Below are 26,185 nucleotides of genomic sequence, written 5' to 3' on the forward strand. Positions count from 1 at the left end.
AGGGTCTCAACCAACACGTGTAGTGTGGACTGTTTCGCTTGAAAGTCAATTTAATGCTTGAATTTGAGCACAGCTGTGTTGTTTATGAGAAATAATAATGTTTCTTAATAATGTTTTCTATATTTAGCCCGATGTCGTTCCAAAGCTTTGAAGCCTTGAAGCTTTATAAGCATATACTTAGTCATCCGTGCTTTGCATCATTTTTAAAACAAATGGGGTGCAGAGTACAAAATGGAAACAACCATTTCTGGAATTGTGTGTTCTCACTCCCCTTGGGGTGGTCTAGCCAGCAAAGACAGCCAAGATGTGGGCGGCAGCCAACAGCCAGGGTCCCTAGAATTGGTGTACCTGACTGCAGGTCTCAGTCTGGTGATAATGATGGCATCCAAACCTCAAGCCATGTGAGGTCCAGCTGTTCTCTCTGCCCCTGGACATTCCTGAGGTCGAGGAGGGATGCCCACACAAGCATCCTGTCCAGGTCCCTGGGCACACGCATATGGCCACCACCCTAGTCAAGACAGAGCATTCCATCACCCCAGAAAGCTTCCCTAAACCTCCCCCACTCAGTCCACTCACCTGGAGACTCCTGTTCTGTCCTCTGTCACCACGGGGGGCTGTCTGCCCTTGACTTACAGACCTGGAACCTGCCCACATGTGCTCCGGGGCGTTGGGTCTGGAGTCTTTGGCTCACGTCGTGGTTTTAAGATTCATCCTTTGGATTGCTCATTCTCGTGTGGTTGGACCTGCAGGTCACTTCTATTTGGGTTTCAGCTGCCAGACTCACAAGCCTCACAGTGGACGTCCTTGATCTTGGGTGCTACCTAGGAGTAAGGTTGCGGGTTCACATGCAAGTGTGTGTCTACTCTCATAAGAAACCGCTGGACTGTCTTCCCAGGGGCTGCAGCTTCATGTCCCCCAACCCGAGTGAGGTTGCTCTTCTGCGGCCCCAACGCCGGGCTTTTCAGTTCTTTAATTTAAAACTTTCAAGTAAGTGCAAGATCAGTACCTCATTGCATTTCAATTTGCATTCCCCTAATGACTTGATGATTTTGAGCATGTTTTTATGGGATTATTGGCCATTCCAGTATCTTATTTTTTGAAGCATCTAAGTAGTTGGCTCCTTTTTTAAAAATATTTTTATTTGTTCTAATTAGTTGTACAAGACAGTAGAATGCATTTATACATCTTGATAGGTCATGCATCTTGATAGGTCATGCATCTTGATAGGTCATACATAGTGTAATCTCTCATTTTTTTCTGATTATAATATTTTATGTCAGTGGTTTGTTGAGACTCTGATATGATTGATTTGTCAGACATATATAAATAGCACCTATTTTTCCCAGTTCTGACTTGCCTTTTCCATGTTCTTAATGAGGTCACTGGATAAGCAGAGGGTTTTAATTGGTTGATGTTCTAGCATGTTTTCTTTTATGCTTAGAAGCTGCAACTTCTCTCAGACCACTTTTTCTACCCCAAAGTACATATTTAGAAGAGTAGAGTTATAGGCTGTTGTATTTTAATCTGTAATCGTTTCAGATCAGTTGTGTGTGTTGTGAGTAGGAGTCTTTGTTCATTCTTTCCCCTGCGTATGTCTGGGTGTTAGCACACCACTCACCGAGACTTCCCTGTCCCACTGAATACCTCTGACACCTTTATGAAGACTATTTGCCTCTCCTGGGTGGGTCTTTCTGGACCCTGTCTGTCTCCTCCATCCACTTGTTCCACACTGGCTCCATCCCTGGGCTCTTGTAATCTAATACATTTGTCTCTCTTTTCAGTTGCTTTTGGTTAAATGGATCCTTTTCTGCTCACCCTGAACATTAGAATGTTCTGCATGACTTCTAGGGGAGCGAGGGGTCCTCTGTGGCTTGGCCTGTGGCCTCCGACATGTGCCTGGATTTGGGATGACGGCATTGGACCTGCCAGTTCACGAGCACAGGACAACCCTCCGTCGCTTGGTCTTATTTCACTTCTCCCGGTTTTGTGATTTTAAATAGTTGTCTTACATATCCTTTGTTAAATTTATTCCTAAGTATTTTCTGCTTTCTGGTTTTATCGTAGATGGATTTTGTCAATTTTCCACTGGTTGCTGCCAGATTATGAAAGTAGAATAGACTTGCAGATTCACGTAGAGCCTGATTCACGTTAGCTCTAGTGAGTATTCTCGAGATTCCTGGGGTTCTCCATGGAGACAGTCATCTTCAGAAAACAATAGCAGTTTTAATTCTTGTATTCCAGTCTCTGTGGCTTGTGTTTCTTGTTCGTCTGTGACTCCCGCCAAGACGCCAGTAACCAGGGAAGGTGAGAGCAGACCCCTGCCTGCTGCCTCCCTGCGGCTGCATGTGTGTCCACCCCGACGGGTGGCGGAGGGCGTTGGCTTCAGGTCACCTCACCGACTGGGAATGTTCCCGCACGTGGTCCCCTGCAGGTGCTCAGGTGTCCTGCCCTGGTTGGCTCATGGTCTGTGTCATCTCAGGTGTTGGACTCTGTTGTACATTCTCTCTGCGTCCACTGGGATGGCCACATGGTTTCCTCCTTCGTCCTGTCGATGTGGTGGACTGATTATTTCGCTTGAATTTCAGATGTTGAAACCACCTTGCCTTCCCAGGGTGAACATCCCTGTATTGCCAGAAGCCGCTCCGGGAAGCCCGGCGTGCTGGCCTGTTCTCTCCAGGCTTGGTCTGACCGCCGAATCCCTTGGGGGTTTGGCTGGGTCTGTGTTGAAGATGGTATGGGTTTTTACTTTATTTTTCTGCTGTGTCTGTCCCATTTCCAATCTGGAGTTATGGGGGCTCATAAAACTTGCTGGGCCGATGTTCTTCTCTACTTCCTGCCGGAGTGTTTGTGTCTGGGCCCTGTTTCTTCCTGTGTCCCCTGGTGTTCGCCAGGCCTGCCGCGTCCTCAGTGGCTCTGCTCCCTCTGGGGTGATGTCTCTCTGCTGCTCTTCAGCTTTCTCTGTACCTGAATGGTTTTCCGGACCCCATTCTATTCCTGGGTTGACAGTTCGGCCATGCCTTTTGCACTGTTTTTGTTGGTCGTTCTAGCACTAGAACACACATCTTTAACTTTCTTTAAATTAACAGACTTTACCTTTTAGATCTGCAGTGGAATTGGTCCCGCTGGTTCCCTCCCACAGAGGACTCAGTGCCCGCCACCCGTATCTGCAGCTGAGTGACATGGGTTACAGTCACTGGGCAGCGATGACACCTCCTGGTCCCCCAGAGTCCACAGTTCATGTGGGGCTCACGCTGGCACATTCTCTGGGCTTGGGCAAGCACCCAGGACCGTGTGTCCTCCAAAGCGTCAGGCAGAAAGCCCAGCTGCCGTGCCCCCGCCCACCCCTCCTCCCGCTGTCCCTGCGGCCTCAGGGTTGGGCCTTTTCCGGAATGTCACAGTGGGAACCACACGGATGCAGCCTTTCAAGTGGGCTTTCCCCTGACTCTGGCATTTAAGGACTCCCTTGGCCTTTTTGCAGCTTTTCAGTGTCAGGTGACTTCCCCGTCTGTGTGTGTCGCGGTTTATCTGATCACCTAGTGCGGGGCGTCTGGGGTGCCCCCAGGTTTTGGCAATTAGGAATCAAGCTGCTGTTCACATCTGTGTGCAGGTTTTCCCGTGGACCTAGGTTCTCAGCTCCTTTAACACCAGTGGCTTAACTGCTAGAGCCTGTGGCGACAGCGTGTTTAGCTGTGCCAAGAAGCTGCCAGACTGACTTCCAAGGTGGCTGCAGAGCGCTGGCTTCCCACAGCAAGGAGCCAGAGTCCCCGAGCGGCACACCTCTTGCCCTGATGTGTTTCAGTGGTGTGGATTTTGGCCACTCTAACAGGTGTGAGGTAAAACATCCTGTTGTTTTCATCTGCAAGCCCTGATGGTGTACAGAGAGCTTCCTGCTGTCTGCTCATTTGCCGCCTCTGTACCTTCTTCGCTGGAGGTGTCTGTTCAGACCTGCTCCCCCGCCCGCCCCCGAGTCCAGGTCTGTTTGGAGTTGATGTTGTGCCATCTCATGAAGTAAGGGCATGGTGGCAGCCTGGTCCCGTCAGCCCTCTCCCCTCAGTGGCTGAGCCGCACGGTCTGTCTACCCACACCTGAACCCCTGAACCCCACAGGCAGCATCACAACTCGTGCTTTAGCCTTTGGAATAAATCACGAAAAGAAAGAGACTTCTAATGACTTCCGGTGCTTGCTTTCTTCCCGAACGTCCCAGCGCCTTTTCCCTCAGCATCTCCTGACCATCCCTGTGACCCACGCATGGCCAGGGCTTGTGTCTGTGTTGCCCTCGTTCCGGGAGACTGGCTTTCAGGTGTCTGGTTTCCTTGGACGCCTAGTCGTCGCCTTTCCTGGCCTCCTTGTCCCCGAGCAGCGGGAGTGCTCCCTGTGCTGTTCCCTAAGGGTGGCCACTTCAGGGGCTCGCCCGTTCCCGCTTACCCGGGGCTCCGGTTGTGGCTCCTCTGCCTGGACCTGGCGTCCCCTTTGCTGGCCCTGAGTGTTCCTGGGTAGCCGTGGTCTGTAAATCTGTGTTTCCCCAAATCTGTGGTGTTCTCGGGCATGATTTCTTCGAACGTGTTTAGCACTGTTCCTTCCGAGGCTCTCATTACACATAGTTAGAAGTTTCGCTGGGGTTTTTGTTTTGTTCTTATTGACCTTTTTTCTGTCTGCTCTTCAGATTTGATGATTTCTACTTCCCTGATTGTTCTGCCAACTCCAAAATGCTATAAGCACATCATGGATTTTTTATTTCACATATTCTGTTTTAAAATTCTAAAAATTTTTACTGGATTCTTATTCATAGATTTCTCCCAATAGCGTCATCTGTTTAGTTTATTAAGATCTTTTTGTTTACATCCATGGACACATTTATAGCTGCCGCATTAAGTCTCCGCCTGCTAATTTCAGCATCTGGGTCATCTGGAGTTCCTGTTGAGTGACTGCGGGTCACGTTGTCCATTTCTTTGCATGTCTGCTGTACTGTGTGCCGACATTACGGATAACACTACATTTTGGAGACTAGATTTTGCCACCTTGCTCTGAAGGATGTTGGTTTTGCTATCAGTTATTTTTTTGACTGCTCCTTCTCAGCTTGTGGAGGCTGGTCTTATGCTCTTTGGAGGAGATCTCTAAAGTGACACTTCTGGGGTTCCATTGGGAAGCCCCTCTAACAGGACTGCACTAACTGTGATTTTTGTCACCATTTGGTGGCAACAGCTGAAATCCTTCCGGGTTCCCCACTGTGCGGCTCAGGATTCAGCCCCATGGCTTCCTCTTTCAGAGATTCCCCCTCCACTTTCATCTTCTCTGACACCTCAACCAGCCAGCCTGCGACTTCCTGCTTGAGTTCCACAGCTGTCAGGCAGGCAACGGGAGTGCTGGGAACGTCAGCCACACCCGAGCCGCAGGGCAGTGCTTCAACTGCACATCCGTGGTTGCTTTTTGCACTTAGTGGGTGGCCGGCTGCTTCCCATCTCGTTTGTTATGACAATGATCAGTTGGTTACTTTTTAGAATTCCTCCTGCTATAATTTTTGCAACTGTGTGCAACCTGTGGAAGTTCACAGGTGTAGGACAACCTCTGGTTTGCAAAGCAGACTCATTCTGTAGTAGATTTTGGCAAACGGCCTGTCATTTATTTGCATGGCAATCCATTTGTTGATTGGCTTAGTGAATCCCAGCAAAATTCTTCCTGACAGAAGGTCAAAGCCCCAGACACAGGAGGTGAGCTAGAGCTGATTTCCTTTGGCCTCACAGCAATTAAACTTTCCCACAGTGTGACAGCTTACAGTGAGGCACGCTGGCCCTCCTCGTGGACAAAGCCCCGCCTGCATGGACAGTCAGCTGCTGGTCACCAAATTCAGACTACTCTGGAAAAGGCCCCAGAGCCTGTTAGACCCACATCTTATGCCCCAGAAATACAGCACACTGTGGGCCACAGAGAAAGGTGTCTTTGTGTCCCCTGAAGAAGAGGAGGGTGCACGGGTACCTCCCTGGCCCAGCTCTGCAGCCTGAGGAGGAGCAGGACAGGTTGTGACTTGGCCGTCTCTGAATGTCACGCAGCCACTGCAGGAGATGAGGAGGTCTAACTGAGTCCACCACAAACCACTTAGAACAGCCCCGGGTGCGCAGAGCTCAGCAGAGAACTCGGGGCTCCGGACTGTGAGTCAGCAGAGGGAAATGCAGGCTAGCTCGGCCCAGGCCCTGACCTGCCCGCAGCTACTCCTCAGGAGGGGAGGGGACTTGGGAGAAGCTGCACCCACGCAGCCTGACATCAGACAAAGCTGTGCGGACCTCAAAAGTCCCCTCTCTGAGAACACAAGGGAGACCCTGGCCCAGTGCTGCCCGAGGCCACAGGAATCTGAAACGTCAGGCACTTGCAGATCACTCCAGAATCTCAGAGGGGTGCCTTCTGCTTGCTTCTTGTCTCTGAGTGGCTACAACATGGCTCATCTGGGGAAGACCTTGAGCTCCTGACAAACCTGCGATTTCTGAGCAGGACAATCGGGACAGAGGCCTGTGCCTTTAAGAAGCTAGGCGAGGTCACTGTTAATCATATAACTTCATTGTGCTCCCGGGCTGTAAAGGAAACGTCCTCCTTGCTCTGAATGTCTGTTTTATGACATCCATGAACAGTGAGCTGCCGGTGACCATTCCCTGCATTAGAACGTCCTGCCCGGCTGGTTCAAGGGCGACTGCAGGGTCCAGGAGAGCGATGGTGGACGGGAGGTGAGTCCAGCCCCTCTTGGCTCCTAGGAAGAGATGACACCCCACCCCCGTGCCCGAAGGAGGCCCGCCAGCCCTTCCTTGGTAGCACCCTGGCTCTCAGGGGCTGGACAAGAGCAGAAATAGGTGACCCCTCTGCAGGGATTCTGGAGAGCTTGTCTCCTGGGGACCAAGTAATGTGAGGTCTTTTCCCCTAATCCAAAAATAATAAGATACCCTTTCTAAAGGGCCGCAGGTTTTCCTGTGTCGCGTTTGTCTTTCTGCTGCTTTGGGAAGAGTGTGGAGCTTGGATTCTGTGAAGGATGCAGAGTGTCCACACTACTGCTGCCAGTGGAGACTAGGTGGGTGAAGCCTGGCGCCTGCGCCATCTCAGCAGCCCATGGACTTGAGCCAGTGGGCGAGGCCACAGTCGCCAGCCGTCAGAGGAGGCCGCACGGGTACGCACGGGTGCCAGGCAGCAGCCGCAGGCCCTGAAGTGCCCTTCTTCCACTGGTGCAGGGTCAAAGACTCGGGCGTGAGTGCCCACGCGGCATTCCCAGGTCGCCAGCCCCCAGTGCCCAGGTTGGGGTCAGTGTATCACACGGGCCGTGTTTGCTCTCACTTGTCCAGGGGAGGAAGTAATTGCCCAAACCAGCGTGGGCACGCAGAGCACAAAATAACTGACGCTTCTGCAGCACAGGACAGAAAGGTGAGCTGCCATCAGCTGGGGCCACCCAATGAGCACACCCAGCAACGGATCCTTAGTGGGAATGGCAGGCTTTCCTGTTGATCCATTAAACCAAGCCCGTGTGTCACTCTGTGCTGGGTAGATCCAGGGTTTGTAAACAATTCCTGGAAGAAGTGGGTGAGGCAGGGGCAGGTTCCTTGAACTGTCCAGGAGGCCCAGGGCGGAGTCAGGGGACATACTGTGGGCATCACAGGGGGCAGTGCAGGTTCCCTGGGTCATGCCACTGGGGAAACGCTGTGGGGCAGGGTGCCCTTCCTGCTGCCCCTCAGGCTGACTCCTGTCGGGGAACCTCAGCTGGCAGCCCCAAGAGGCCCCTCGTTAGATACCAGAGACAGTTTACTCCAGCCCCCTCGGTCCTCTTCTGTGAGCAGGTGCTGGGGCTTCTCTTGCAGGCCCCTGACCTGCTGCTGGAATGATGTGGCAGCGTCCTCAGACCAGGACCCCAATTCCATCACCCCGAGATTGCCCTGAACTAACCCAGCTCTCCTGTAGCATGGAGCCCTGTGTTCGGCCCTCCCGGTGGGCATCCACATAGGAGGCAACGGGTGGGCTAAGACGTCAGTGGAAGAGAGGCCCAGACTTCTGAGGCTGTGCACAAGCCCCGCTCAGCCTGTGCTGTGATGGCTCTTCTGGGAAGTCACATCTCACCATTGTTAGTCACTGATGTCTAGCCGTCCACCCTGCTGAGCTCAGAGCATCACCCTTGAAGTCCACTGGACACCCAGACTCAAGGCCACTTTCAGACCATATACTACCTGGGACAGGGGGACAGTTTCCTTTGGAAGACAGGAGTTATCCAGAGCATCAGCTTGCTCTCCCCTGGTGTCCACCTCCCTGACCAGCACCAGTTAAGGCTGACTCCCTGACCCCAGACTCTTCTCTCCCCATTTACTTAAAATCCTTAAGATTGAGAGGAACTCCAAAGACCAGTCTTGTCCAACTGTGAAATACCAACATCCCTAGCTTTTGCTGATTATTCTAAAACCTACTAAGAAACTCTCAAGGCCAAGTCACTTGAATATGCTTTGATTTTTTAAAAATTCAGTGAACATCATGCAACATTTAGGAAACAGAGACAGGTATGATACATAATAGCAAATTTTGCTGATAGCATGTGGTTTTGCCAAGAAGGTGGCAAATGACTAACAATCGCCCTTGAACGCTGTTGCCCCATATCCAGGGGTTCGGGCTCCCCAGGGGTTCCCAAGGTGCCGGAGGGAGAGGGAGCACGTTCAGGACACCGCAGCAGGGTCTGGGCCTCTCAGTCCCCTGCCCCATCTGCCCAAGGACCAGGGTGGGCCGTGCAAGCAAGAAGGGACCCTGTGGCAGCCAGGACGGCCACGGCAGCGGAGGCCGCATGGCTCACCGTGCGCCAGGGCCTGTCCCGAGCATTTCACACACATTCAGTCACACTTCGTTTGTAAATTCTGAAATCCACCGGGAGGAAACGGTGGCCGCTGCAGGAATTCCAACGACGGGGGAGGGAGTTCCGGCCGGGGCTGTTTGTGCCTGTGTGCAGTGGCTCTTTGTGCACACAGCCTTTTTTTTTCCCCCCTTCTTTCTCCTGCAAAAGAATGCAGATTTTGCAGTCTAGGAAGAGATGTCGGTCTGGGGAGCTCTTTGTGCTGCGTGGGGTGGCCTCTGGGGGTGTTCCCGTTGGCTTTATTTCTGGGCCCTTTCTGAGAACTAGCACGGAGCTGGGGAAGGCACCAGAGGAAGGGGCACAACGCTTGGCAGCGCTTCAGCTGGAAATTAAAATCAGGCCTCAAAATGAAGGACCGCTCGAGGGTCCTGCCTCCAGAGTCCTAAGGAAACCTTCCATTCTGTGGACTTGGAGGTCATCGAAGGTTCGCGTGCCACCGTGAGAACAAACGTAGAGAGAGCCATCGTGTTTGCCCAGTCCCCCTGGGTAGCATGGGACACGGTGACAGGGCCTGTGGACAGACAGTTCAGACGGGATCGCTCCCTCCCACCAGGACCCCTCCTGCTGCCCCTGAGGCCACACCGCTCCTTTCCATGCCGCTCTGCTCCTTGATCCTAATGTGTCCCCTGAGTGCAGTCCTGGCTGTGAGCCCCAGCGAGATCCTCGCTGGCCCTGCCACTGCTTCTGAATTAAGAGTTCATTTCTTTTTATGGCTGAGCGGTGTTCTGCGGTGTGGCTGGACCACAGTTCGCCTAGCCTTGCACCCTTGAGGCTCTGACTTGTTTCCAGTTGGGGGCTATTAGGAATCAAGCTGCTACCAACACTGTGTACAGGTCTTAATGTGAACATAAATTTTCATCTCTACAACTGCAGGAGTGGATTGCGAGGTCACGTAGTGGTTGCATGCTTGGTCTTTAAGAAGCTACCCGCCTTTCCTGAGCAGCTGCACCTTGCTCCATCCCACCACCAGGGCATGAGCGGCCCCGGCTTGCTGCATCCTCAGCAGCCCTGGGTGCTGTTGCTGGTGTTTGTCATGAGCGAGCCGAGACAGCACCCTGCAGCTTCAGTCTGCACTACCTCATGGCTGAGGGTGCTCAGCAGCTTTGTGCGTTCCTGTTTCCCATCTGCACACTCTTCAGTAATACGCTTGCTCATCTCCTGCCCATCTGCACATTGGCCTGTTTTGTTTTCTGCCATTGAGTTTTGAGAGTTTACGTATTTCTATATTCAGGTCTTTTTGTCAGATAATTGGTGTGTTAGTCACCTTTGCACCACTCTGACAAAGTGCCTGAAAAGAGTTAAAGGAGGGAAGGTTAGGTTCACGGTGTCAGAGGATTCGGTCCCTGGTGGCTGGCTCCACGGCCACGGGCCTGAGGCAGCACATCATGGCGGAAGGGCATCATGGCGGAAGGGCATCATGGCGGAAGGGCGTGGTGGAGGGCAGGCGCTCCCCTCCTGGAGCCTGGATGCAGCACTTGATCAGCCGTGGCTCCTTCCATGAGTTAACCCACGAGTGGGTCAGCGCCCTCCCACCCCCGCCTCTGCTCCCTGCTGCACGGGGGCCAGGCTTGCAACCTGCCCTGGGGGTCACCTCACATCCACACCCTGACAGGTAGTTGCCAGTGTTCCCTTCCAGACTACGGCTTGTCTCTTCATCCTCTCAGAATGAAGGTTTCCGTCTCATGGTGTCCAGCTGGTCAGCGTGCCTTTCACGGCTGTGCTTGTGGTATCACACCCAGAGCCCCTGCCTCTCCCAATATCCCAAAGGCTCCCTCCTGTGCTTTTCCCTGAGTGTCTGGTGGTCCATTTTGCATTGATTTTTATGTACTGCAGTCGAGGGTTTCTGCCCACGGACGTCCAGTTCTTCCAGCCCCTGAGGACTTGACAGCTGTCCCTCCCTCCCTGAAGCACTTTTCACCCTAGTAAGAAGTCAGTGTCCTGTGATGAGACTCTGGGCTCCCTGCTGTGTCCACCCCCCCACCAACACTGCACGGTCTTGATTACCTTAGGTAAATAATAAGTCTTGAAGTCAAACAGATCCCTCCCTATTTTATCTTCTTGCAAAATCATTCCAGTTCCTTTGTCTTTCTATGTAAATGTTGGAATAATCTTGTCTGTTTTTGCAAAAAAAGAATCTTGCCAAGGTTTTGGTAGGAATTTTGTTAAAGCTGTATGGAGTCAGCATCTTCACTGTGGGGTCTCCCAGTCTGTGAATGGGCCAGACCTTGTGTGTTTGCATCTTCTTTGATCTCTGCTCTTAGATCCCCGCCTCGACTGTGTCTCCCTTTTGTGTGACTGAATTGTTGCCTCAGTGTCTGCGTGGTCTTTGCTGGTGTGTTAAATGCACCTGGATCTTCTATAGAGACAGTCGTTGGCAGTGCTTCTCCTTCCTCTCTGACCCTGATGACACTGGCTGGCACCTCCAGCTCAGTGCTGAGCAGCAGTGAGGAGGGCCCTGGGCCTGTCACCCTCAGAGGCAGGTCATCTCCTGCCACCGCCCGTCATGTCAGCTGAGTGGGGTGTGGTGGTCTCCTCTTTACCAACTTAAGGAAGTCGCTCTCCACGTGAGTTCTGAGTCATAACCTTGGGTGGGACTTGATGGAAGACGGTTTATGCATTAATGGCATGACCATGCCGTCTCTCTAGCCCTTACGTGGTGGGCACGTCCCTGATATTCTGACAGTGAGCCAGGCTTGTACACCTGCGGTAACCGCACCTGAGCCTGCCGGGTGCTTTTTATGTATTGCTGAATTATGCTTTCTGAAATTTTGTTAATGAAGGAGATTGGCTTGAAGTTGTCTTTTTGCTCTTGTCTTGTCTTTGTGGATTTTGAATCGGGCTAATGCTACCTTCATAAAATGAATTTGGAAGTGTTCCCTTTTGTTTTTGCTGAACAGATCATTTAGAATTGTGTTAATTCTTTAAACATTTGGTAGAATTTGCCAGTGAAACCTCTGGGCCTGGAAATTTCTTTTTTAGGAGGTTTTTAATTATGAATCCAATTCCATCACTAGTCACAGGCTGCTCAGATTACGATTCGCCTTGGATGGTCGTGGTACTTACACCCTTTGGGGAATCGGCCCCTTCTGTCTGTGTGTGCAGGTATTTGTGGGGCGTCCTTCGAGTCTTCATGGCCCCTTCATTCCTAATCTGGGAGTCATCCTTGCTCTCCATCCGACTTGCTAGAATTTTGCCAATTTGTTGATCTTCTCGATGGACCAAAGCTTAGTTCATTGCCGTGAGTTTCTTTTGCCCTTTGTTCTGTGGGTCCCTGAGGCGGGATCTCCGCGTGCCGAGCCGAGGTTCTTCCTCTCTCCCAGCACAGGCTCGCTGTGAGCCCCCGCCCAGCAGAGCCTTGGTTGTCGTGGTTTTGGTTTCATTGAGTTCAGTGTCTTTTCTAGACTTCCTCTTTGAGCCATGAATTATTTAGAAGTGTGCTCAGTTTCAGAGAGCACACTCTGGATGCTGTTAGTTCTTTCAGATTTGGTAAGTTTTCCTTATGGCCTGGATTATGGGCCTATCTTGGCATGTGCTTTGCAGGCACCCGAGAAGAGTGTGTTATGCCGTTGCTAGGGGCGTGGTCTACAGATGTTCATTGTCTGATGGACTTCTTCATTCACCTCAACCGGACATCATTGACTCCTAATGTTTGTGACACGTTACTTTTCCAAAGATTCTGTAGTAAATGATATCAGTCCCTGCCGAGTTCACCAAGGGCACTGGGAATCCCTATGACGCAATCACTCTTCTTCCTGACAGCTATGGGACTTTCTGAAGCCGGAGTCCTTGGACCAGCCAGCAGCTCAACCTGTGGCTCTATAAATGTTTTCTGAATGGGGTTTTTGCTCTTATAATTTCAAGAGATTCTTCCTCTTCTCATCTAGTCATGGAGTGCTAAATCTGGAGAGACCTGGGCTATCTCACCCACACACATATTTGGCAGTGCTGTGATTTAGAGTCTTAAGATGGCTTACACCCTTAGGGATTAGGAGACACAGATGGAAGTAAAGGTCTTATTACTCAGAGTCCTGGGAGTGAATGGGATGGCCAGAGCCACGACCATGAACGTCAGGGAGCATGTGAAGAGAGGGGAGTCCCGTGGGCCAGCACCGTCGCTGGGCCCTGCGCATTATCCAGCAGGTTTCCTGTGGGGAGTTTGCATTGGTGAGTTTAAACTCAGTTCCAGGAGGTCACACCATGACCGAGAGACAGTCACCGTGACATAGGTCTGCACAGTCCTCACGGGGTGTGGGGTTGGGGGCGAGTCGCGTAGACTGCATCTAGCTGTCCCACAGGGAGGTGGTCACCAGGAGAAGTCACATGAGGCCGGGGTGTGGCCTGACCATGGTGAGGACCTGGGAGGAGAAGAGCCAGACTCTGGGGTAGGGGAACAGCCCTGCCCCTGGCATGAAGGCACACCCTGCTTTCACACGTGGCTCGGGCAGCGTGAAACTGAGAGGGTCCCCTGCAGGAGGCGAGGCAGCGGGGTCTCAAGAGGGTAATTCAAACTGATTGGTTTTAGTATTTTTCTTTTTATGAAATTAACTTATATTCATTATAGAAAATATATAAGATATAGGGAAGCAAAAATAAGAAAATGAACTTTATATGTAGTCTTACAACCAAAGCATAACTACTGTTGTTACTTTGGAATGTATCTTCCCAATATATTTTGAAAAATGGGATCATTCTCTACTACTGCTGAGATTTTTTTTAACTCTAACAATAGGAACATTTTCCAAGATCTTCATTTCTATTCCCATAATGATTACATAGTCCCCATTTGATGGACATATAAGTTGTTCTGGTTTTCACTAGGTTTAAATAATAACATTATGATGAGCACCTTTTGTGTACATTCATGATCATTCCCTGGATATGAGACACAGTCAGAGCATATGAACAGTGTTAGCTTTTGAACCCCATTGCCAAATTGGGTTATTAGATATTGCTCATTTGGAGGGGTTTTGTTTTGTCTTGTTTTTTCGCATGGAGAGCTAAGCATCAAGCCAACACAGAAGTTTATGTGAACTCAGGACTAAGTCGTGGAGGCTGTCAGTGCTGAGGGGATACAGCAATGGCACACCTGGACCAGGAAGAGATGGCTCCCTGCCCGAGCACACAGAGTTGCTGAAAAGAACAGTCCCGTGGGCATTGCCCTGAGTCTCCAGCATGGGGTTGGTCAGGAAACAGGAAAAGAGGCAGGTTACAGTCAGCCTGGGGCCTGAGCCTCGTAAAACCAGCCACCCAGCCCAGTTTTACAGACCAGGCGGCCGAGGGCCAACCCACTCCGCCCTCCTGCTTCCTCTCCGCAGGCCTGCCGGGAGAACACCGGCAGGTTTTTTGCACTTGAGCTTGAATTTGAAATTGCCCCCATAAACGGGCTTGGGCACTCAGGGAAAGCCTCCCACCTAGCGAGCCCGTAGCTGGTGCTGGCGCCTCGAGAACACGATCCTGGACTCCGCCAAGGGCCAGCGAGAGCAGGTCGGGCCTGGTGCGGTCCAGGAGGAAGGGGATCCCCAGGCCCAGAGAGGCCTGCCTGGCTTGCTGGCAGGGAGGCCACATGTCCCTCCGGCTCGCCCGGCCGCTCCTGGCCACAGCCCTGGGACTGGGCCCGGGCGGCTTCCGGGCTCCCTGTGCCTGTGTTCCACCTGCCTTTCTTCTTTGGTTTTCAGAGAGAGAAGAATTAACCCAGAGCGTGCTGGCGCAGGTGGCAGAGCAGTTCTCCAGGTGCACAGTCCTCCACACGCTGTCCCGATGGGCCGTCTGCTTCCGTGGCACAGGAGGCCTTGCTCTGAGGCTGGCCCTGGCCAGCAGGACTCCCTCTGTGACTTCTGCCACTAAGCAGCTTGGCACCCTCCGGAAACGCTCACCTTATCCCACAGACCAGGTCCCATGGTCACTTTTAGAATGTGAGCTCCAACGGCAGAGAATTTTCTCAACTGGCCCTTCTGGACTAGAGGCCAGTCTACATTTTTTTAAAGCACCATTTTAAAAATGAGCTTCCTCACTGAGGTCCTTGTAGACAGAGGCTTCCTCTTCATCCTGAGTGACCCACTGATGCTAAGTGGGCATTTGGTTTCTCACACTGATTTTTCTGCAGCATCTTACTGTCCAGGGTGATTAAAATGGGGGAAAGGAGAGATGGGTGGGATTTTTCAAAGCCCGCGAATCATTGAGCTGAATGGTCAGAGCTCCAGAGGTTACACCAGTCCCCTGAAGGGGACTGCTTCCAGGGGGTGGGTGCTGGTGAGCAGAGGACCTTGTAAGCTTGTTCACTGCCCAGATGACAGAAGTCCATCCCCCAACCGGGGACATTTGAGTTCCTTAAACGCAGCTCTGTCTCGGCCCCGCCCCACACCAGCCGCCAGGAGGCCTCGCCCCTGGCAGGGAGTCATGAAGTTTTGCTGGGCCAAGCTTAGCTGGGAGGATTTTATGAGTGATGTTTGGTGTCTCTTTCCTTTTATTCCTAGAGCGTTTAAAATCAACGAACTGAAAGCTGAAGTCACAAACCACCTGGCCATGCTGGAGAAGCGAGTGGAACGTGAGTGGGTTGTTTCCTTTCTGCTTCTGTCTTTTAACCTCCGTTACAGTCAGCCACTTGGACGGACGGGGACGAGGTTAGTGCCACAGGCAAGCACAACTGTTTTCTTTATGAAATGCTTGGGACGCCTGTGACGTTGGCCAGGGCTGGAACAGGGAGCCACGAGCACCTCACTCCTGCTTTACGGCACGAGGCACAAAGCTTTCTGTGCACACAAGAGCAGGGGGAGACGCAGGCACCCACGCCTGGCCCTGGGAGCCCCTGCTTCAGATCTCATCTGTGCCTTTCTGCAGACATGGGGACATTCCTGCACACCCACCGTGCTGTGGTCCCACAGTATTTTGGAATACGTCTGTGAAGTCGTTATCTCTTGGTATCACAGAAGCAAAGCAGAAAAGCAAAGTGAGCAAAGGAGAGTCAATTCCAGTCTTGATTCAGTTACCAAAAATCCACATTCCAGGAGGAAGAGAGCCTCGAGTCTCCCACGCTTTGCGTCCTCGGCAGTATTGGCAGGATCTGCGCTTGAGCTCCACCTGCCTGACGGCCCACCTTCCGCCCGAAACCCAGCACAGGAGGCACTTTGTCAATGTCCTGGTGGAGGCTCATGATTAATGGCACCTTATTTATTAAAAGGATTAAGCAAATAGTATCCAAACAAAAGGCCATTAGGGGCCTACCCGTTGTCCCCCCAAAACATCTGGCAGATCTGTGTTTGTAAGATTGACTGAATGTCACTCTTCCTACGGCATTTGAATTGCTTCTAACTAAAAAAAAAAAACGAAGACGTCAGCGCCGTGACGGGTTCAGCTGACAAGTCAAAGCGTGACGCACGTGGTGCTTTCAGAGCGTGTTGGCTTTTTAAAACCTCCCCTGCTCATTGGACCCTCGAGACAGTGTCTTCAACCCACGGAGCATGAGGATGCTGCAAGGGTCCATGCAGCAAATCAGTCAGATCAACAGAACTGGCCAGGCTGCTCCCAACACCAGCCCTGCCCTGCCGGGCAAGTCACACCCCTCGTGGGCACTGAAGAGGGGCAGCTGCAGGAGGGCTCTGCACACGGCAGGGAAGAGACCGACCGCTTGGAGCAGAGCATGTCTCTCTTCCTGAGGGACTTCAGGCAGCTCCCCTCTGAGCTGGAGGGCTGGGCACAGGGCTTGGCTGGGCGGGGGTGCCAGCACTGCCATTCCCGAGCCCCAGAGGCTGCCCTGGCTCTCCCAGCACCCCTTGCTCTGGACCCCAGGCCCCATGGTCCCCTCGGCCTCCCCTGCAGACATCAGGCTGCTTCTCACCATGCACAGACGCAGCGTCGGACCCCTGCCCAGCCCTGCCGCACGGGAAGTCAGAAACGTGAGGGTGTTCGCTTCCCGGAGCCACCTGAGAGTTCCACAGAGTGGGGGCTTGATCGATAGAAATGCCTTCTCTCACCACGCCGGAGGCCCCAGGGTCAAAGTCAAGGTGTCAACAGGCCCAGCTCCTCAGGGCCCCCAGGGAGACTGTCCCAGCCTCTCTCAGGTGACTGGCCTTGCTAGCAACCCTCAGCATTCCCTGGCTGGGACCCTGCGTCCCTGACGTCTGCCTGTCTTCCCCTGACATCCTCCCCGTGTCTCAAATCTCCCTCCGCCTGTCTCTCTTAAAGACATTGATCTTTGACTCCAACACGGTCTCATCTCTATATCTCTAACTGTTCGTTTCCATCAAGGACTGTCCCTAAACAAGGTCATGTTCGCAGGTTCTGGGGGCCGGGTGCAACCGCTGGAGTGAGCCTCGGGCGTTTCCAGCGTCAGTGGGAGGCCAACTCGGCCTCCTACCAGCCCCCTGGAGCAGGGATTCTGAGGAAAGGCTTTCAGTCAGGAACACAGGCAAGGCTTGCCACAGAGCCGCCAGGCACACTGACAGATGCGGGAGCCACAGGCTCCCTTGGCTGGTCAGTGCCCCCACAGCAGGCACCTCTGCTTCCTCTGCTCCTCCAACGGCCGCCCCTTGCCTGCCTCCTCGCTCCCCAACCCCAGGGGAAGCTCCAGCTCTGCTCTCACTCTTCCTGGTGTCTGCACAGAGGTGGCTCCTCCCCCACATCCTCTGTGCAGGTGAAGCCCGAGCAGCCCTGACCACACAGGTTCTCCCCCGCTGGACCCCACCTGACTCTGGGCTCATCTTCTTCTCCTGCCTCTGGCTGGCCATATCCCAGTCCCCTTGCCTCTCCTGCAGTGTGAATGTGGCCAGGGACACCCACTTGTGCTGAGCCCTGGGCAGTGTGAGCTCCAGAGAGACAGCCCAGAGACACGGTGCCTTAACCCAAGGACATGCGTAGGGAAGGGGAAGGGAAGTCCTTCTGAGAGGGGCCTGCAGCCAGACCTCCCATGCGGCCACGAGGAAACTGCCCCACCCAGTCAGTCCTGAGCCTGAGCTGTCGGGAGCCAGCCGGCCTGAGCTGCTGGACCAGGAAGGTCACTGCACGCTGCTCCACGTAGACCCTCACCTGTGCACCCACACGCACACCAAGCACAGAGGTGCACGCGCACACGTGCTGAGCACAGAGGTGCACGCACATGCACACACTGAGCACAGAGATGCACACACACACACATGCTGAGCACAGAGGTGCACACACACACATGCTGAGCACAGAGGTGCACACACATGCACACACTGAGCACATAGGTGCACACACACACACACACACATGCTGAGCACAGACGTGTGCGCCTGAGCACATACACACCAGCATGCAGTTCTGTCAGCCTGCAGGGCCCGCCCTCTGCTGCTCAGCAAGGAGGCATCTGCTGGAGCCCACTGCCTGGGACCTGTGCTAAGTGGAATCACCTGCTTGCTCTTCAAACTTCTTAAACGTGTCATCTTCTGAATCAAATACCAGCCTCCCTTTCCTCCTAATTGACGTTGCAAGCCTTTCTCCTTTGTGTGAGAACGTCGAGCCTCCTGCAGGGAGTCAGGGCTTCTCAGAGGTCAACGATGAATTCATAAACCAGCACGCAAAGGCTGCAGTTTGCTGGGCTCAGCGTGGTCCTGCCCTGTCCACTCTGTGTACTGGTGCCCTGAGCTTGGACCAAACCTAAACCCAGCATATGCCACTGGCAGAGCTGGCCCCTGGGGGCAAAGGTCATGCAGACCACCCAGAAGGCCCCTGCTTTTGTCTGTGGTGTGGGAAGTTCTTCAGGCAGATCTGGGGCAGTGCTTGGAGAGAATGGGAAGCGACTCTGCTCAGACCCCTCCAGACACAGCCCCATCCGCTCTGCAGCTGGAGGAGAGCGTCCGCCAGGGCCCTACAGGCTCCTGCCATGAGCAGGCGGAGGAAGCGCCATGGGGGTGGGGGCCCTTAGCCACCTGCTCAGCCCTTGTGTCCACCAAAGCCCTTCCCCCGAGCCAATAGCTCTCCTAGAAAACATCTAAAAGAACAAATCGTAATAAAAAGAACTAAAAAATAAAAGTAAATAAAACACCCAATGCTTATGACTAAAAAAAAAAAAAAACCTTCTCCTTCAGGAGACAGGGACTTGCAGAAGCCCCCAGAAAGAACACCCTTCTAAAATCCAAGAGGACAGCCCAAGTTTCCAAACCTGCAAGTCAGCCTGTCTGACAGTTCAGGCCAGGGACAGACCAGTGCTGGGCTGGACTCAGGGCCCTTTGGGTGCTGGGTGGGGAGCTTCTCTTTGGGCTCTTGGTCTCTGCCCTGCATTTTGAGGGTAGGCACGGAACACGATGGACAGCATTCGTGTCTGGCCTGGACTCCAGTGTCCTCCGCCACTGCCCGTCAGCCCCTCAGGGAGGTTCTGCTCCTGGGGCTGGAAGGAGCCACAGAGGGGAGCTGCAGACTCTCCCAAAAGGGAACCTGGTGTTCAGAACAGTGCTTTTAACCTGAGCAACCCTAGACACAGCTGCCCTGTTTGGCTGCTCCAGGCCTGTCTCTTCCCTAGATCTACTCACTTTCTGGAACTTTCCGCTTTTCAAGTATCCACATGATGGAGTTGCTGCTATCCACTGCCTCCTGTCCGTGTCCTCATGGCAAGCCTCAGGCAGACAGGGTGGGACGCTGAGGTCCAGACAAGGCCTGAGAGGCCACGCCTCATCTCAGCTGAAGACCGTGGCCCTCGGCAACTTCTTAAGGTCCCACAATGTGAGAAAGCAGGAAGAACCCCCTCCGAAGGACAGCGTGGCTCTGCATGAGGAGCAGAGCTGTCCAGTCTCCTCGGTGACCCAGAGGCCACCGCCCTGACTCCATGCATGCACACTCCAGGCCTGCGTCTCAGTCCCCATGTCCTCCCTCCAGAGCACAGAGGAAGGCAGAAGTCTCCCTGGCCCAGGAGCCAGTCACCAGGACCGGAGCCGAGCTGGGCCCCCTGGGCAGAAGCAGGTTCCTGACTGAGTGCCACCCGGCTGCCTCTGGACTGCAGGGCGGCCAGCTGGCTCCCTCAGGTGGGAGGGATCCTCAGGAACAGCCGTCCCTTTGCTTTTCCTTCAGAGATTGCTCCTGTTTTACCTTGAGCAGTTATTCAGAGCCGAGCTTGAAGAGGAGCAGGGTAGAAGGACATGGTGGGCAGCAGCCTTTTGCATAAGAACTGATGTGTATTACAGAGAAACAAAGCTAATGAGTGGTCCTCACTTCTCAAGGACCACTCGGACCTGGAAGCCCTGCAGGCCGTGACTGGGAGCCGTATGCCGGAGCGCCATCAAGCCCGGCTCTGCCAGTCCTTGACGTGGCCTGTTTATTTCTCATCTGGGTTAGGTCAACACCTTCTCCTGTTAACTGCTCCGGGGGAGCTTCAAAATAAGCCAATCCCAAAATACCAAGGGCCGAATGTTCTCCCTGATAAGTGGATGATGATACATAATGGGGGTGGGGGAGTGGGGGTGAGAGAAGAGTGGAGGAACTTTAGATTATGTAGAGGGAAATGAGAGGGGGAAGGGGGCGGGGGTGTGAAAGATGGTGGGACCCACAGACATCATTACCTATGTGCGTGTGTGATTGCACGAATGGTGTGAATCTACATCATGCACAACCACAGAAACGAAAAATTATGCCCCATTTGTGTACAATGAATCAAAAAGCAGTCTGCAAAAATTAAAAAAAAAAAAAAATTCTAAAAAAAAGTTTTATCTTGCTGAGGTTTTCATGCTTGCCAGGGAAGCCTGGGACTTCACTGCATTGTAATGCCCAGGGCCACATTTCCCTGTTCCTTCTTCTTGGGGTAAGAGTCGTCTCATATCCTCAGCTGGCACTGGGCAGTACAGAGAGAGTACAGTACATGGGCAAGAGTGGGGATGTGGGGACAGGGCCAGGAGGCTTCCACACTGTCGACACGGCACAGACACAGTGGCTCAAGCTTGCCAGAAACATGCCGGGGACAGCAGAGTCCCTGTGGCCAAGCCCAGGCAGGTGGAGCCCATCCTAAATGTCAGCAGAGCAGGCCGGAGCAGGAGCCTCTGCCATGTGCCCATCCTCCCTAGGGCCCCGAGTCACCTGGTCCTCCATGTCTCTCTGCAGTAACCTCTTGCTGTGTCTCTTTGTCCCAGTGGAAGGACTGAAAGTGGTGGAGATTGAGAAATGCAAGAGTGACATCAGAAAGATGAGGGAGGAACTGGCAGCCAGAAACAGCAGGTAAGGCCCACACTGGGGGCACCTGTGGGCAGCAGGCCTGGGCCTGGGTGGAACCTGGCTGGGGCCGTGGGCTTCATGTCCCCAGAAGAAGGGTTGGTGTGACTTCCCAGCTCTGGCTGTGGCCACACAGCCTGAAGGCAGCCCCTGTCCCAGGACTTACTCTCCCAGCCCGAGACCTTCCTACGTAAAGGTGTTTGCAGCAGATAGAGGCAGGGAAGGTGACGTCACGGTGGGGTGGGTGGGGGATCCTCCTGCAGACCCAGTGTGCACAGGAGTTCATCCAGCTTGCAAGATGTTGGTGCCAATTTTTAAAGAAAAAGAACAATAAGAGCACATGGGTGTTTGACTTACCAGGCCTGAGCATCTAGGTACCCACGTCCCTGTCCTCACACCAGGAGATGTCCCCGCAGCGCAGCCATCAGGGAACAATATGGCAAGAGCTCCAGCCATCGCAGACATAGAGATCACATGCCCTTCAGAATAGGCGTCTCTCGGGACACTCTGGGGACCAGTGACCTGAATTCATGTAAAACATGCCTGAGGTTTCATCGTGCCTCCTCCAGTCGACTGGAAGGTCCCTCCTCCAAAGCTGCGGTCACAGTAAGCATGGGCGAGCCCCCTGCAGACCGAGAACAGAGCTGCACAGTAAAGACGTGGCACTGATGCAAGCTCACGCCTGTGCCCACGTGGCACGTAGCCCACCGAGGGACCTGCCCCGCCTGCCCTGCCGGCCCTGCCCAGGAGGCTAAGCTGCTGCGGGGCCTCTGCGGGCACGTGAGTCGAGGAGCGGTCCTGGGCAAAGGCGTCATGCTTCCTCAGCCTCCTAACGTGTGGAGGACTGTGCCTGAGCACAGGGAGCAGGGGCAGGAGAGCCGTCATGGGCCAGCCCCCTGGCCCTCTCGGGAGGTTGGCTGAGCAGCTCACCCTGTGAGTCACACCCCGCCGGTTCATCACGCTGGCTTGGGGACTGATTTGGCACAGGGAATGCCACGTGCAGTTTGATTTGGAGGTGTCAGGGCAAAGGAGTTTGTGACCACGGGAAATATGAGTTAGCAGTTCATCTCTGCTGTCCCCGGGCCAGAGGCCCCTTCAGCAGGGGACCCTCCCATGTAGCCTTGGGAAGAGACTAGAGCTGCTCAGTACAGGGCAGCCACATGGCTGGGCCGATGGAGGCCTGAGGCACCCCTGGCCTTGGCATCCCCCCTCTTCCCAGGCCCAGGTGAGGGCAGTGGCCCTGGGCAGGGATCTAGCCCAACCAGCCAGCAGCCTCGGGCAGCCGGGCTGCAGCACGCACTCAGCTCCGTCAGCAGTAAGTGGCCCCGTGCTCTGCAGGAAGCACATCCTTAGAGTGCACACTCCCTGCGCCTGGGAGGGCAGCTTCCCGGCCCTGTCAGACCCAGAGTTCTCAGCACAGTTCTGGCAGCGAGGCAGGTGGATGGGCTTCTTCAATCCAGAACCAGAGGGAGCCGAACCCAAGCACTGCCTGCACGTTAGGAAAACAAACCCAGCGCCTCATCTGCCCCAGACCCTGCGGCTCCTCTGGTACCCCCCAAAACAGCCCTTCCCTGCTCTTTAGAATACCAGCCTCGGAGGAGAGCCATGAGCCCTGCAGAGGGAAGGGGTCTGCTTCAGTCACGAGTGGGTGCACGTGGCCACTCCAGCCCTGGGGGGTCTGCTTCAGTCAGGAGTGGGTGCCGTGGCCACTCCAGCCCTGGGGGGTCTGCTTTAGTGTGAGTGGGTTCCGTGGCCACTCGCCCGGAGCTGGGCTTCTGGAGCGCTGCTTCGCCCTCACTGGTCTGCAGGGAGAGGCTGTGTCCTTGCTGAGCAGCCCTTCCTCGTGATGTGGGCCCAGCCCAGAGCCGATTTCTTGCTTATGGGGAAGCAGAGGGGAGAAGAAGGGCACCGGGGGGGGGGGGGGGGGGCAGAGCCCAGGCTGACGCCCACAGGGTGGTAGATGCGCCTGGAAGGCTGACCTGCATTCACCCACACACAAGCACATCTGGCAGGGCTCCGAGCCGGGAGCCTGGGGCCAGCGGAACCCGTCTGGGGACAGCAGGGGACATGGCTGGCCCACCAGCGCCCCTTAGCAGGCCGCCCTCTACTGAGGCTCCCGGGTTTCTCACGGCTGTTTCAAGAGGAGGGAGGTTTAGCTGGTTCTCAGGCTGCAGCTGTGGCTCCAGGGCTGTCAGGCAGACAGTAGCGCACGTGTGCGGTCCTCCGGGCTGGGGAGGCCCTGGAGGTCTGTGACCTCCCCTCTCACCCCAAAATGAAAGGCTTGGCCACTGGACTGAGCCCCAGGGGAGGGGAGGATGGGAAGGCAGAGAAAGGAAGCAGATACCGCCAAGTGGGAAGAAAAGAAAAGGCACCCGCCAGCTGCCCCGCATGTCCCCCTGGCAACGGTGCAGAGGGCTGCTGGCCCAGGGGTCGCTGGCACCCAGCAGCCCCTCTGCTCCCATGCTGCAGTTGCCAGGAAGAAAGCAGGTTCCGGCAGTCAAGCCATCCTGCCTGCTGGGGCCTGCAGCACCCCCCGGGACACAGAGGCCTTGAGGAAGCCCGGGTTGGACGTTTACCCAAGAGGTAGAGGCAGAAAGGAGTCGGCCGTGTGCTCTAGTTTTTTAGCTGCACAGGTCAAGTTCCCCGCTCAGAATGAGTTAGCAGGCTTTCTTGCATACAGGGCGACTGGAAATGCTTTGATTGGCACATTTGGTCCTTTTGTTATTATTTTGCCAAGTCCATGTTGGAATCCCCTCTGTACATCCCAGTGCTGTAGAAACTCTGACATTTGGCAAATGCGGACTGGAAGGAAGGGACAGCAGCATGCCAAGACAATAGCATAGACAGCGCTGCTCCGAAGTGAAGGCGTTTGTCATTCTGAGCTTGAAAACAGCTGAGGCTCTTGGCAATGCCCCAGACTACCCGGACGGGGGCTGTGGTGGTCACCACTGATGACGGCAGCCAGCAAATGCCCCTGGTTTAATCCAGATGGGAAGCTTTCCATGTGCATTTATCCAGTTTTGAAAACAACTAAAAAGGACTGTTTTGTGATCTTTTTTTCACTCACATTATGAATGATTACTGTATTAAATTTTTTCCAACATGCAGCTCACAGATGTTTCTAGAAGGCCAGCACTTTCTTTAACCCACCAAACGTGCACCGCCTTTGTGTCCCTATTCTGTGTAGCCTTTTCTTTTCCTTCACCTGAACTCCTTTGCTTTGCATCATATTCATAATCACGTTCATAATGATGTAGAATCCTCACGTTGATGAGCCAAAGAGGCTTGAATTGTTTCCCACTGGGGGCCTCCAGGTGGCCCCCAGTGTGTTCTGGATTGTCGTAGCAGCAGATAATGCACAGAGCCATTTTCTCATGTCTAATTATTTTTCTTAAGATAAATCTCCCCGAGCAGACGTAAGACTTAAAGGCTGTGCATTCCTCCACGCTATTACTACACAGGATAAATGGCCTTCCAGAAGACAGAACTCTGTTTATAAATCACAGAGCTGACATGCTGGCCCCCTGCCTGGCTGCAGGGTGACTCCCAAGCCAGCCAGGTGGCCCCTACCCCTGCAGCCCTCCTCTGGATGAGTTCCACCCCTGGCTCCTGGCCTGCTCAGTCCCCTGGCCAGGGGAGCCAGACCCCCTGGGGCCACTGCCGCAGGCAGCCTCCTGGGACAGCCCTGCAGGCCAGCACACTCCAACACACCTAGCTCATTCTGTCCTCTGATGCAACAGCTTCATGTTGAATGGGGAAGAAAAACTTAGAAACTTGAGCTCTCAACGTTGTGCACAATGGGGAAACTGCAGACATCCTCACAGTCCAGCTCTGGGGACTAGACCAATAGCATGTGCTGCAGACACACCTTAGAGAACTGTGCAGGGACTTCATGTCCATTAGAAAATGAGTCCAGCTCCATAAAGCCACGCAGACTGAGTCTGTGACATTAGGTGGAAATAGCAAGTTGCCATAGAGTGATTTGGTCCAGTTACATCTTTGTTCAAACATACGAGTGGCTCTCCATGTGTGCCCATGCCCAGGTGCATCCTGCAAGGACACGCCAAAATGCTAGCAGGAGGGATCTCAGAGTGGGCACAGGGAGACAAAGTGGGTGGAGCAAAGACTTGGGGGTGTTTCCTCTTTACTCCTGTGTTGTCTGGATTTTTTAAAATAAGAAAATTTTGCCTGTATCATGAAAAAGAAGGACTTTTAGGGCTGGGGAGCTCAGTGGTAGGGGACCTGCCTAGCATGTGTTAGGCCCTGGATTTGATCCCCTGGGGTTGCAGGGAAGCGGGGGAGGGAAGAATTTTTAGAAGCTTGTCTCAAACTGGAAAGAGACTCCTCACCTGACTCTGCATGTTTTCCACAAGCCCCATACAATGGCCCAGGTCCCTGCAGGGTCCTCAGGTCCGGGAGCCCCGTGCTCACTACCTTCATGACTCCATTGCAGAGGAGACCAAGCGGTATCTGTGGGTTCTGGGGTTGGCTTCGGGAATCTTCTGCTCTTGCTCTAATGAGCTTCTGGTGCCCTGCAAGGTGAGCCCCAGGCCCGAGGACAGTACTGCCACTAATCACCTTTTCTCCTCAGGACCAGCTGTCCCTGTAAGTATAGCTTTTTGGATAACAACAAGAAGCTGGCTCCTCGAAGAGATGTCCCCACCTACCCCAAGGTGAGATGGAAGTCCAGCCTGGGGATGGCTGCAGCTCTGTGTGCTTAGCGCCCAGGCCCAGGAGCCCCACGGGCACTGATGAGGCAACCGAGGCCGCGAAAGGGCGGGTCACTCTCTCAGGCAGCAGGTTTTCTCTTTGGCATTTGTTGGGCAGAAGTGAACGCAGACTTGTGCTTTACTTTGTAAGTGGCTCCTGACTGCTGAGCCCGCTGGGCTAACTCCACAAGATGTGTTTGCACTCAAGTGGAGGCTGAACTCGAATGTTCAACTACATTTTCTAAGACCCACTTGGTTGGATCTCCTGTCCCTGAACAATACACAGATGTAATGGAAAGTTTCCTCAGGTTCTGAAGCAGCTGGGCCCTTGGTCCAGTAGCCCTGCCCGGGACAGTGAGCTGTTGAAATGAGCTCTCGGAGAAGGTTGCCTTTGCAGCATGGTCTCAGCTGGTGAGCCAGCAAACCCCTGGCTCATGCTCTTTGGTGAGACTGGGGAACAGAGGGA

The 26,185-nt window shown here is 53.9% G+C and overlaps 1 protein-coding gene across 13 annotated transcripts in view; it reads left to right on the forward strand.

Annotated features, from left to right (window-relative positions):
* Positions 1-26,185, forward strand: part of Pde9a (phosphodiesterase 9A) — an 84,078-nt gene that overhangs the window by 42,614 nt on the left and 15,279 nt on the right. For 4 of the 13 annotated variants that reach the window (XM_047563608.1, XM_047563607.1, XM_047563611.1 and 1 more), the window contains exons 5-8: positions 14,536-14,590; positions 15,334-15,480; positions 20,903-21,016; positions 25,602-25,683. In XM_047563608.1, the coding sequence (XP_047419564.1) occupies positions 14,536-14,590; positions 15,334-15,480; positions 20,903-21,016; positions 25,602-25,683 (398 nt within the window). Of the gene's footprint in view, positions 1-6,281; positions 6,714-14,535; positions 14,591-14,611; positions 14,773-15,333; positions 15,481-20,902; positions 21,017-25,601; positions 25,684-26,185 lie in introns of those variants that run through there. The other 9 variants (XM_047563615.1, XM_047563609.1, XM_047563613.1 and 6 more) reach the window with 9 other exon arrangements.

This window comes from Sciurus carolinensis, chromosome 9, assembly GCF_902686445.1.
Source record: "Sciurus carolinensis chromosome 9, mSciCar1.2, whole genome shotgun sequence".
Lineage (NCBI taxonomy): Eukaryota > Metazoa > Chordata > Mammalia > Rodentia > Sciuridae > Sciurus > Sciurus carolinensis.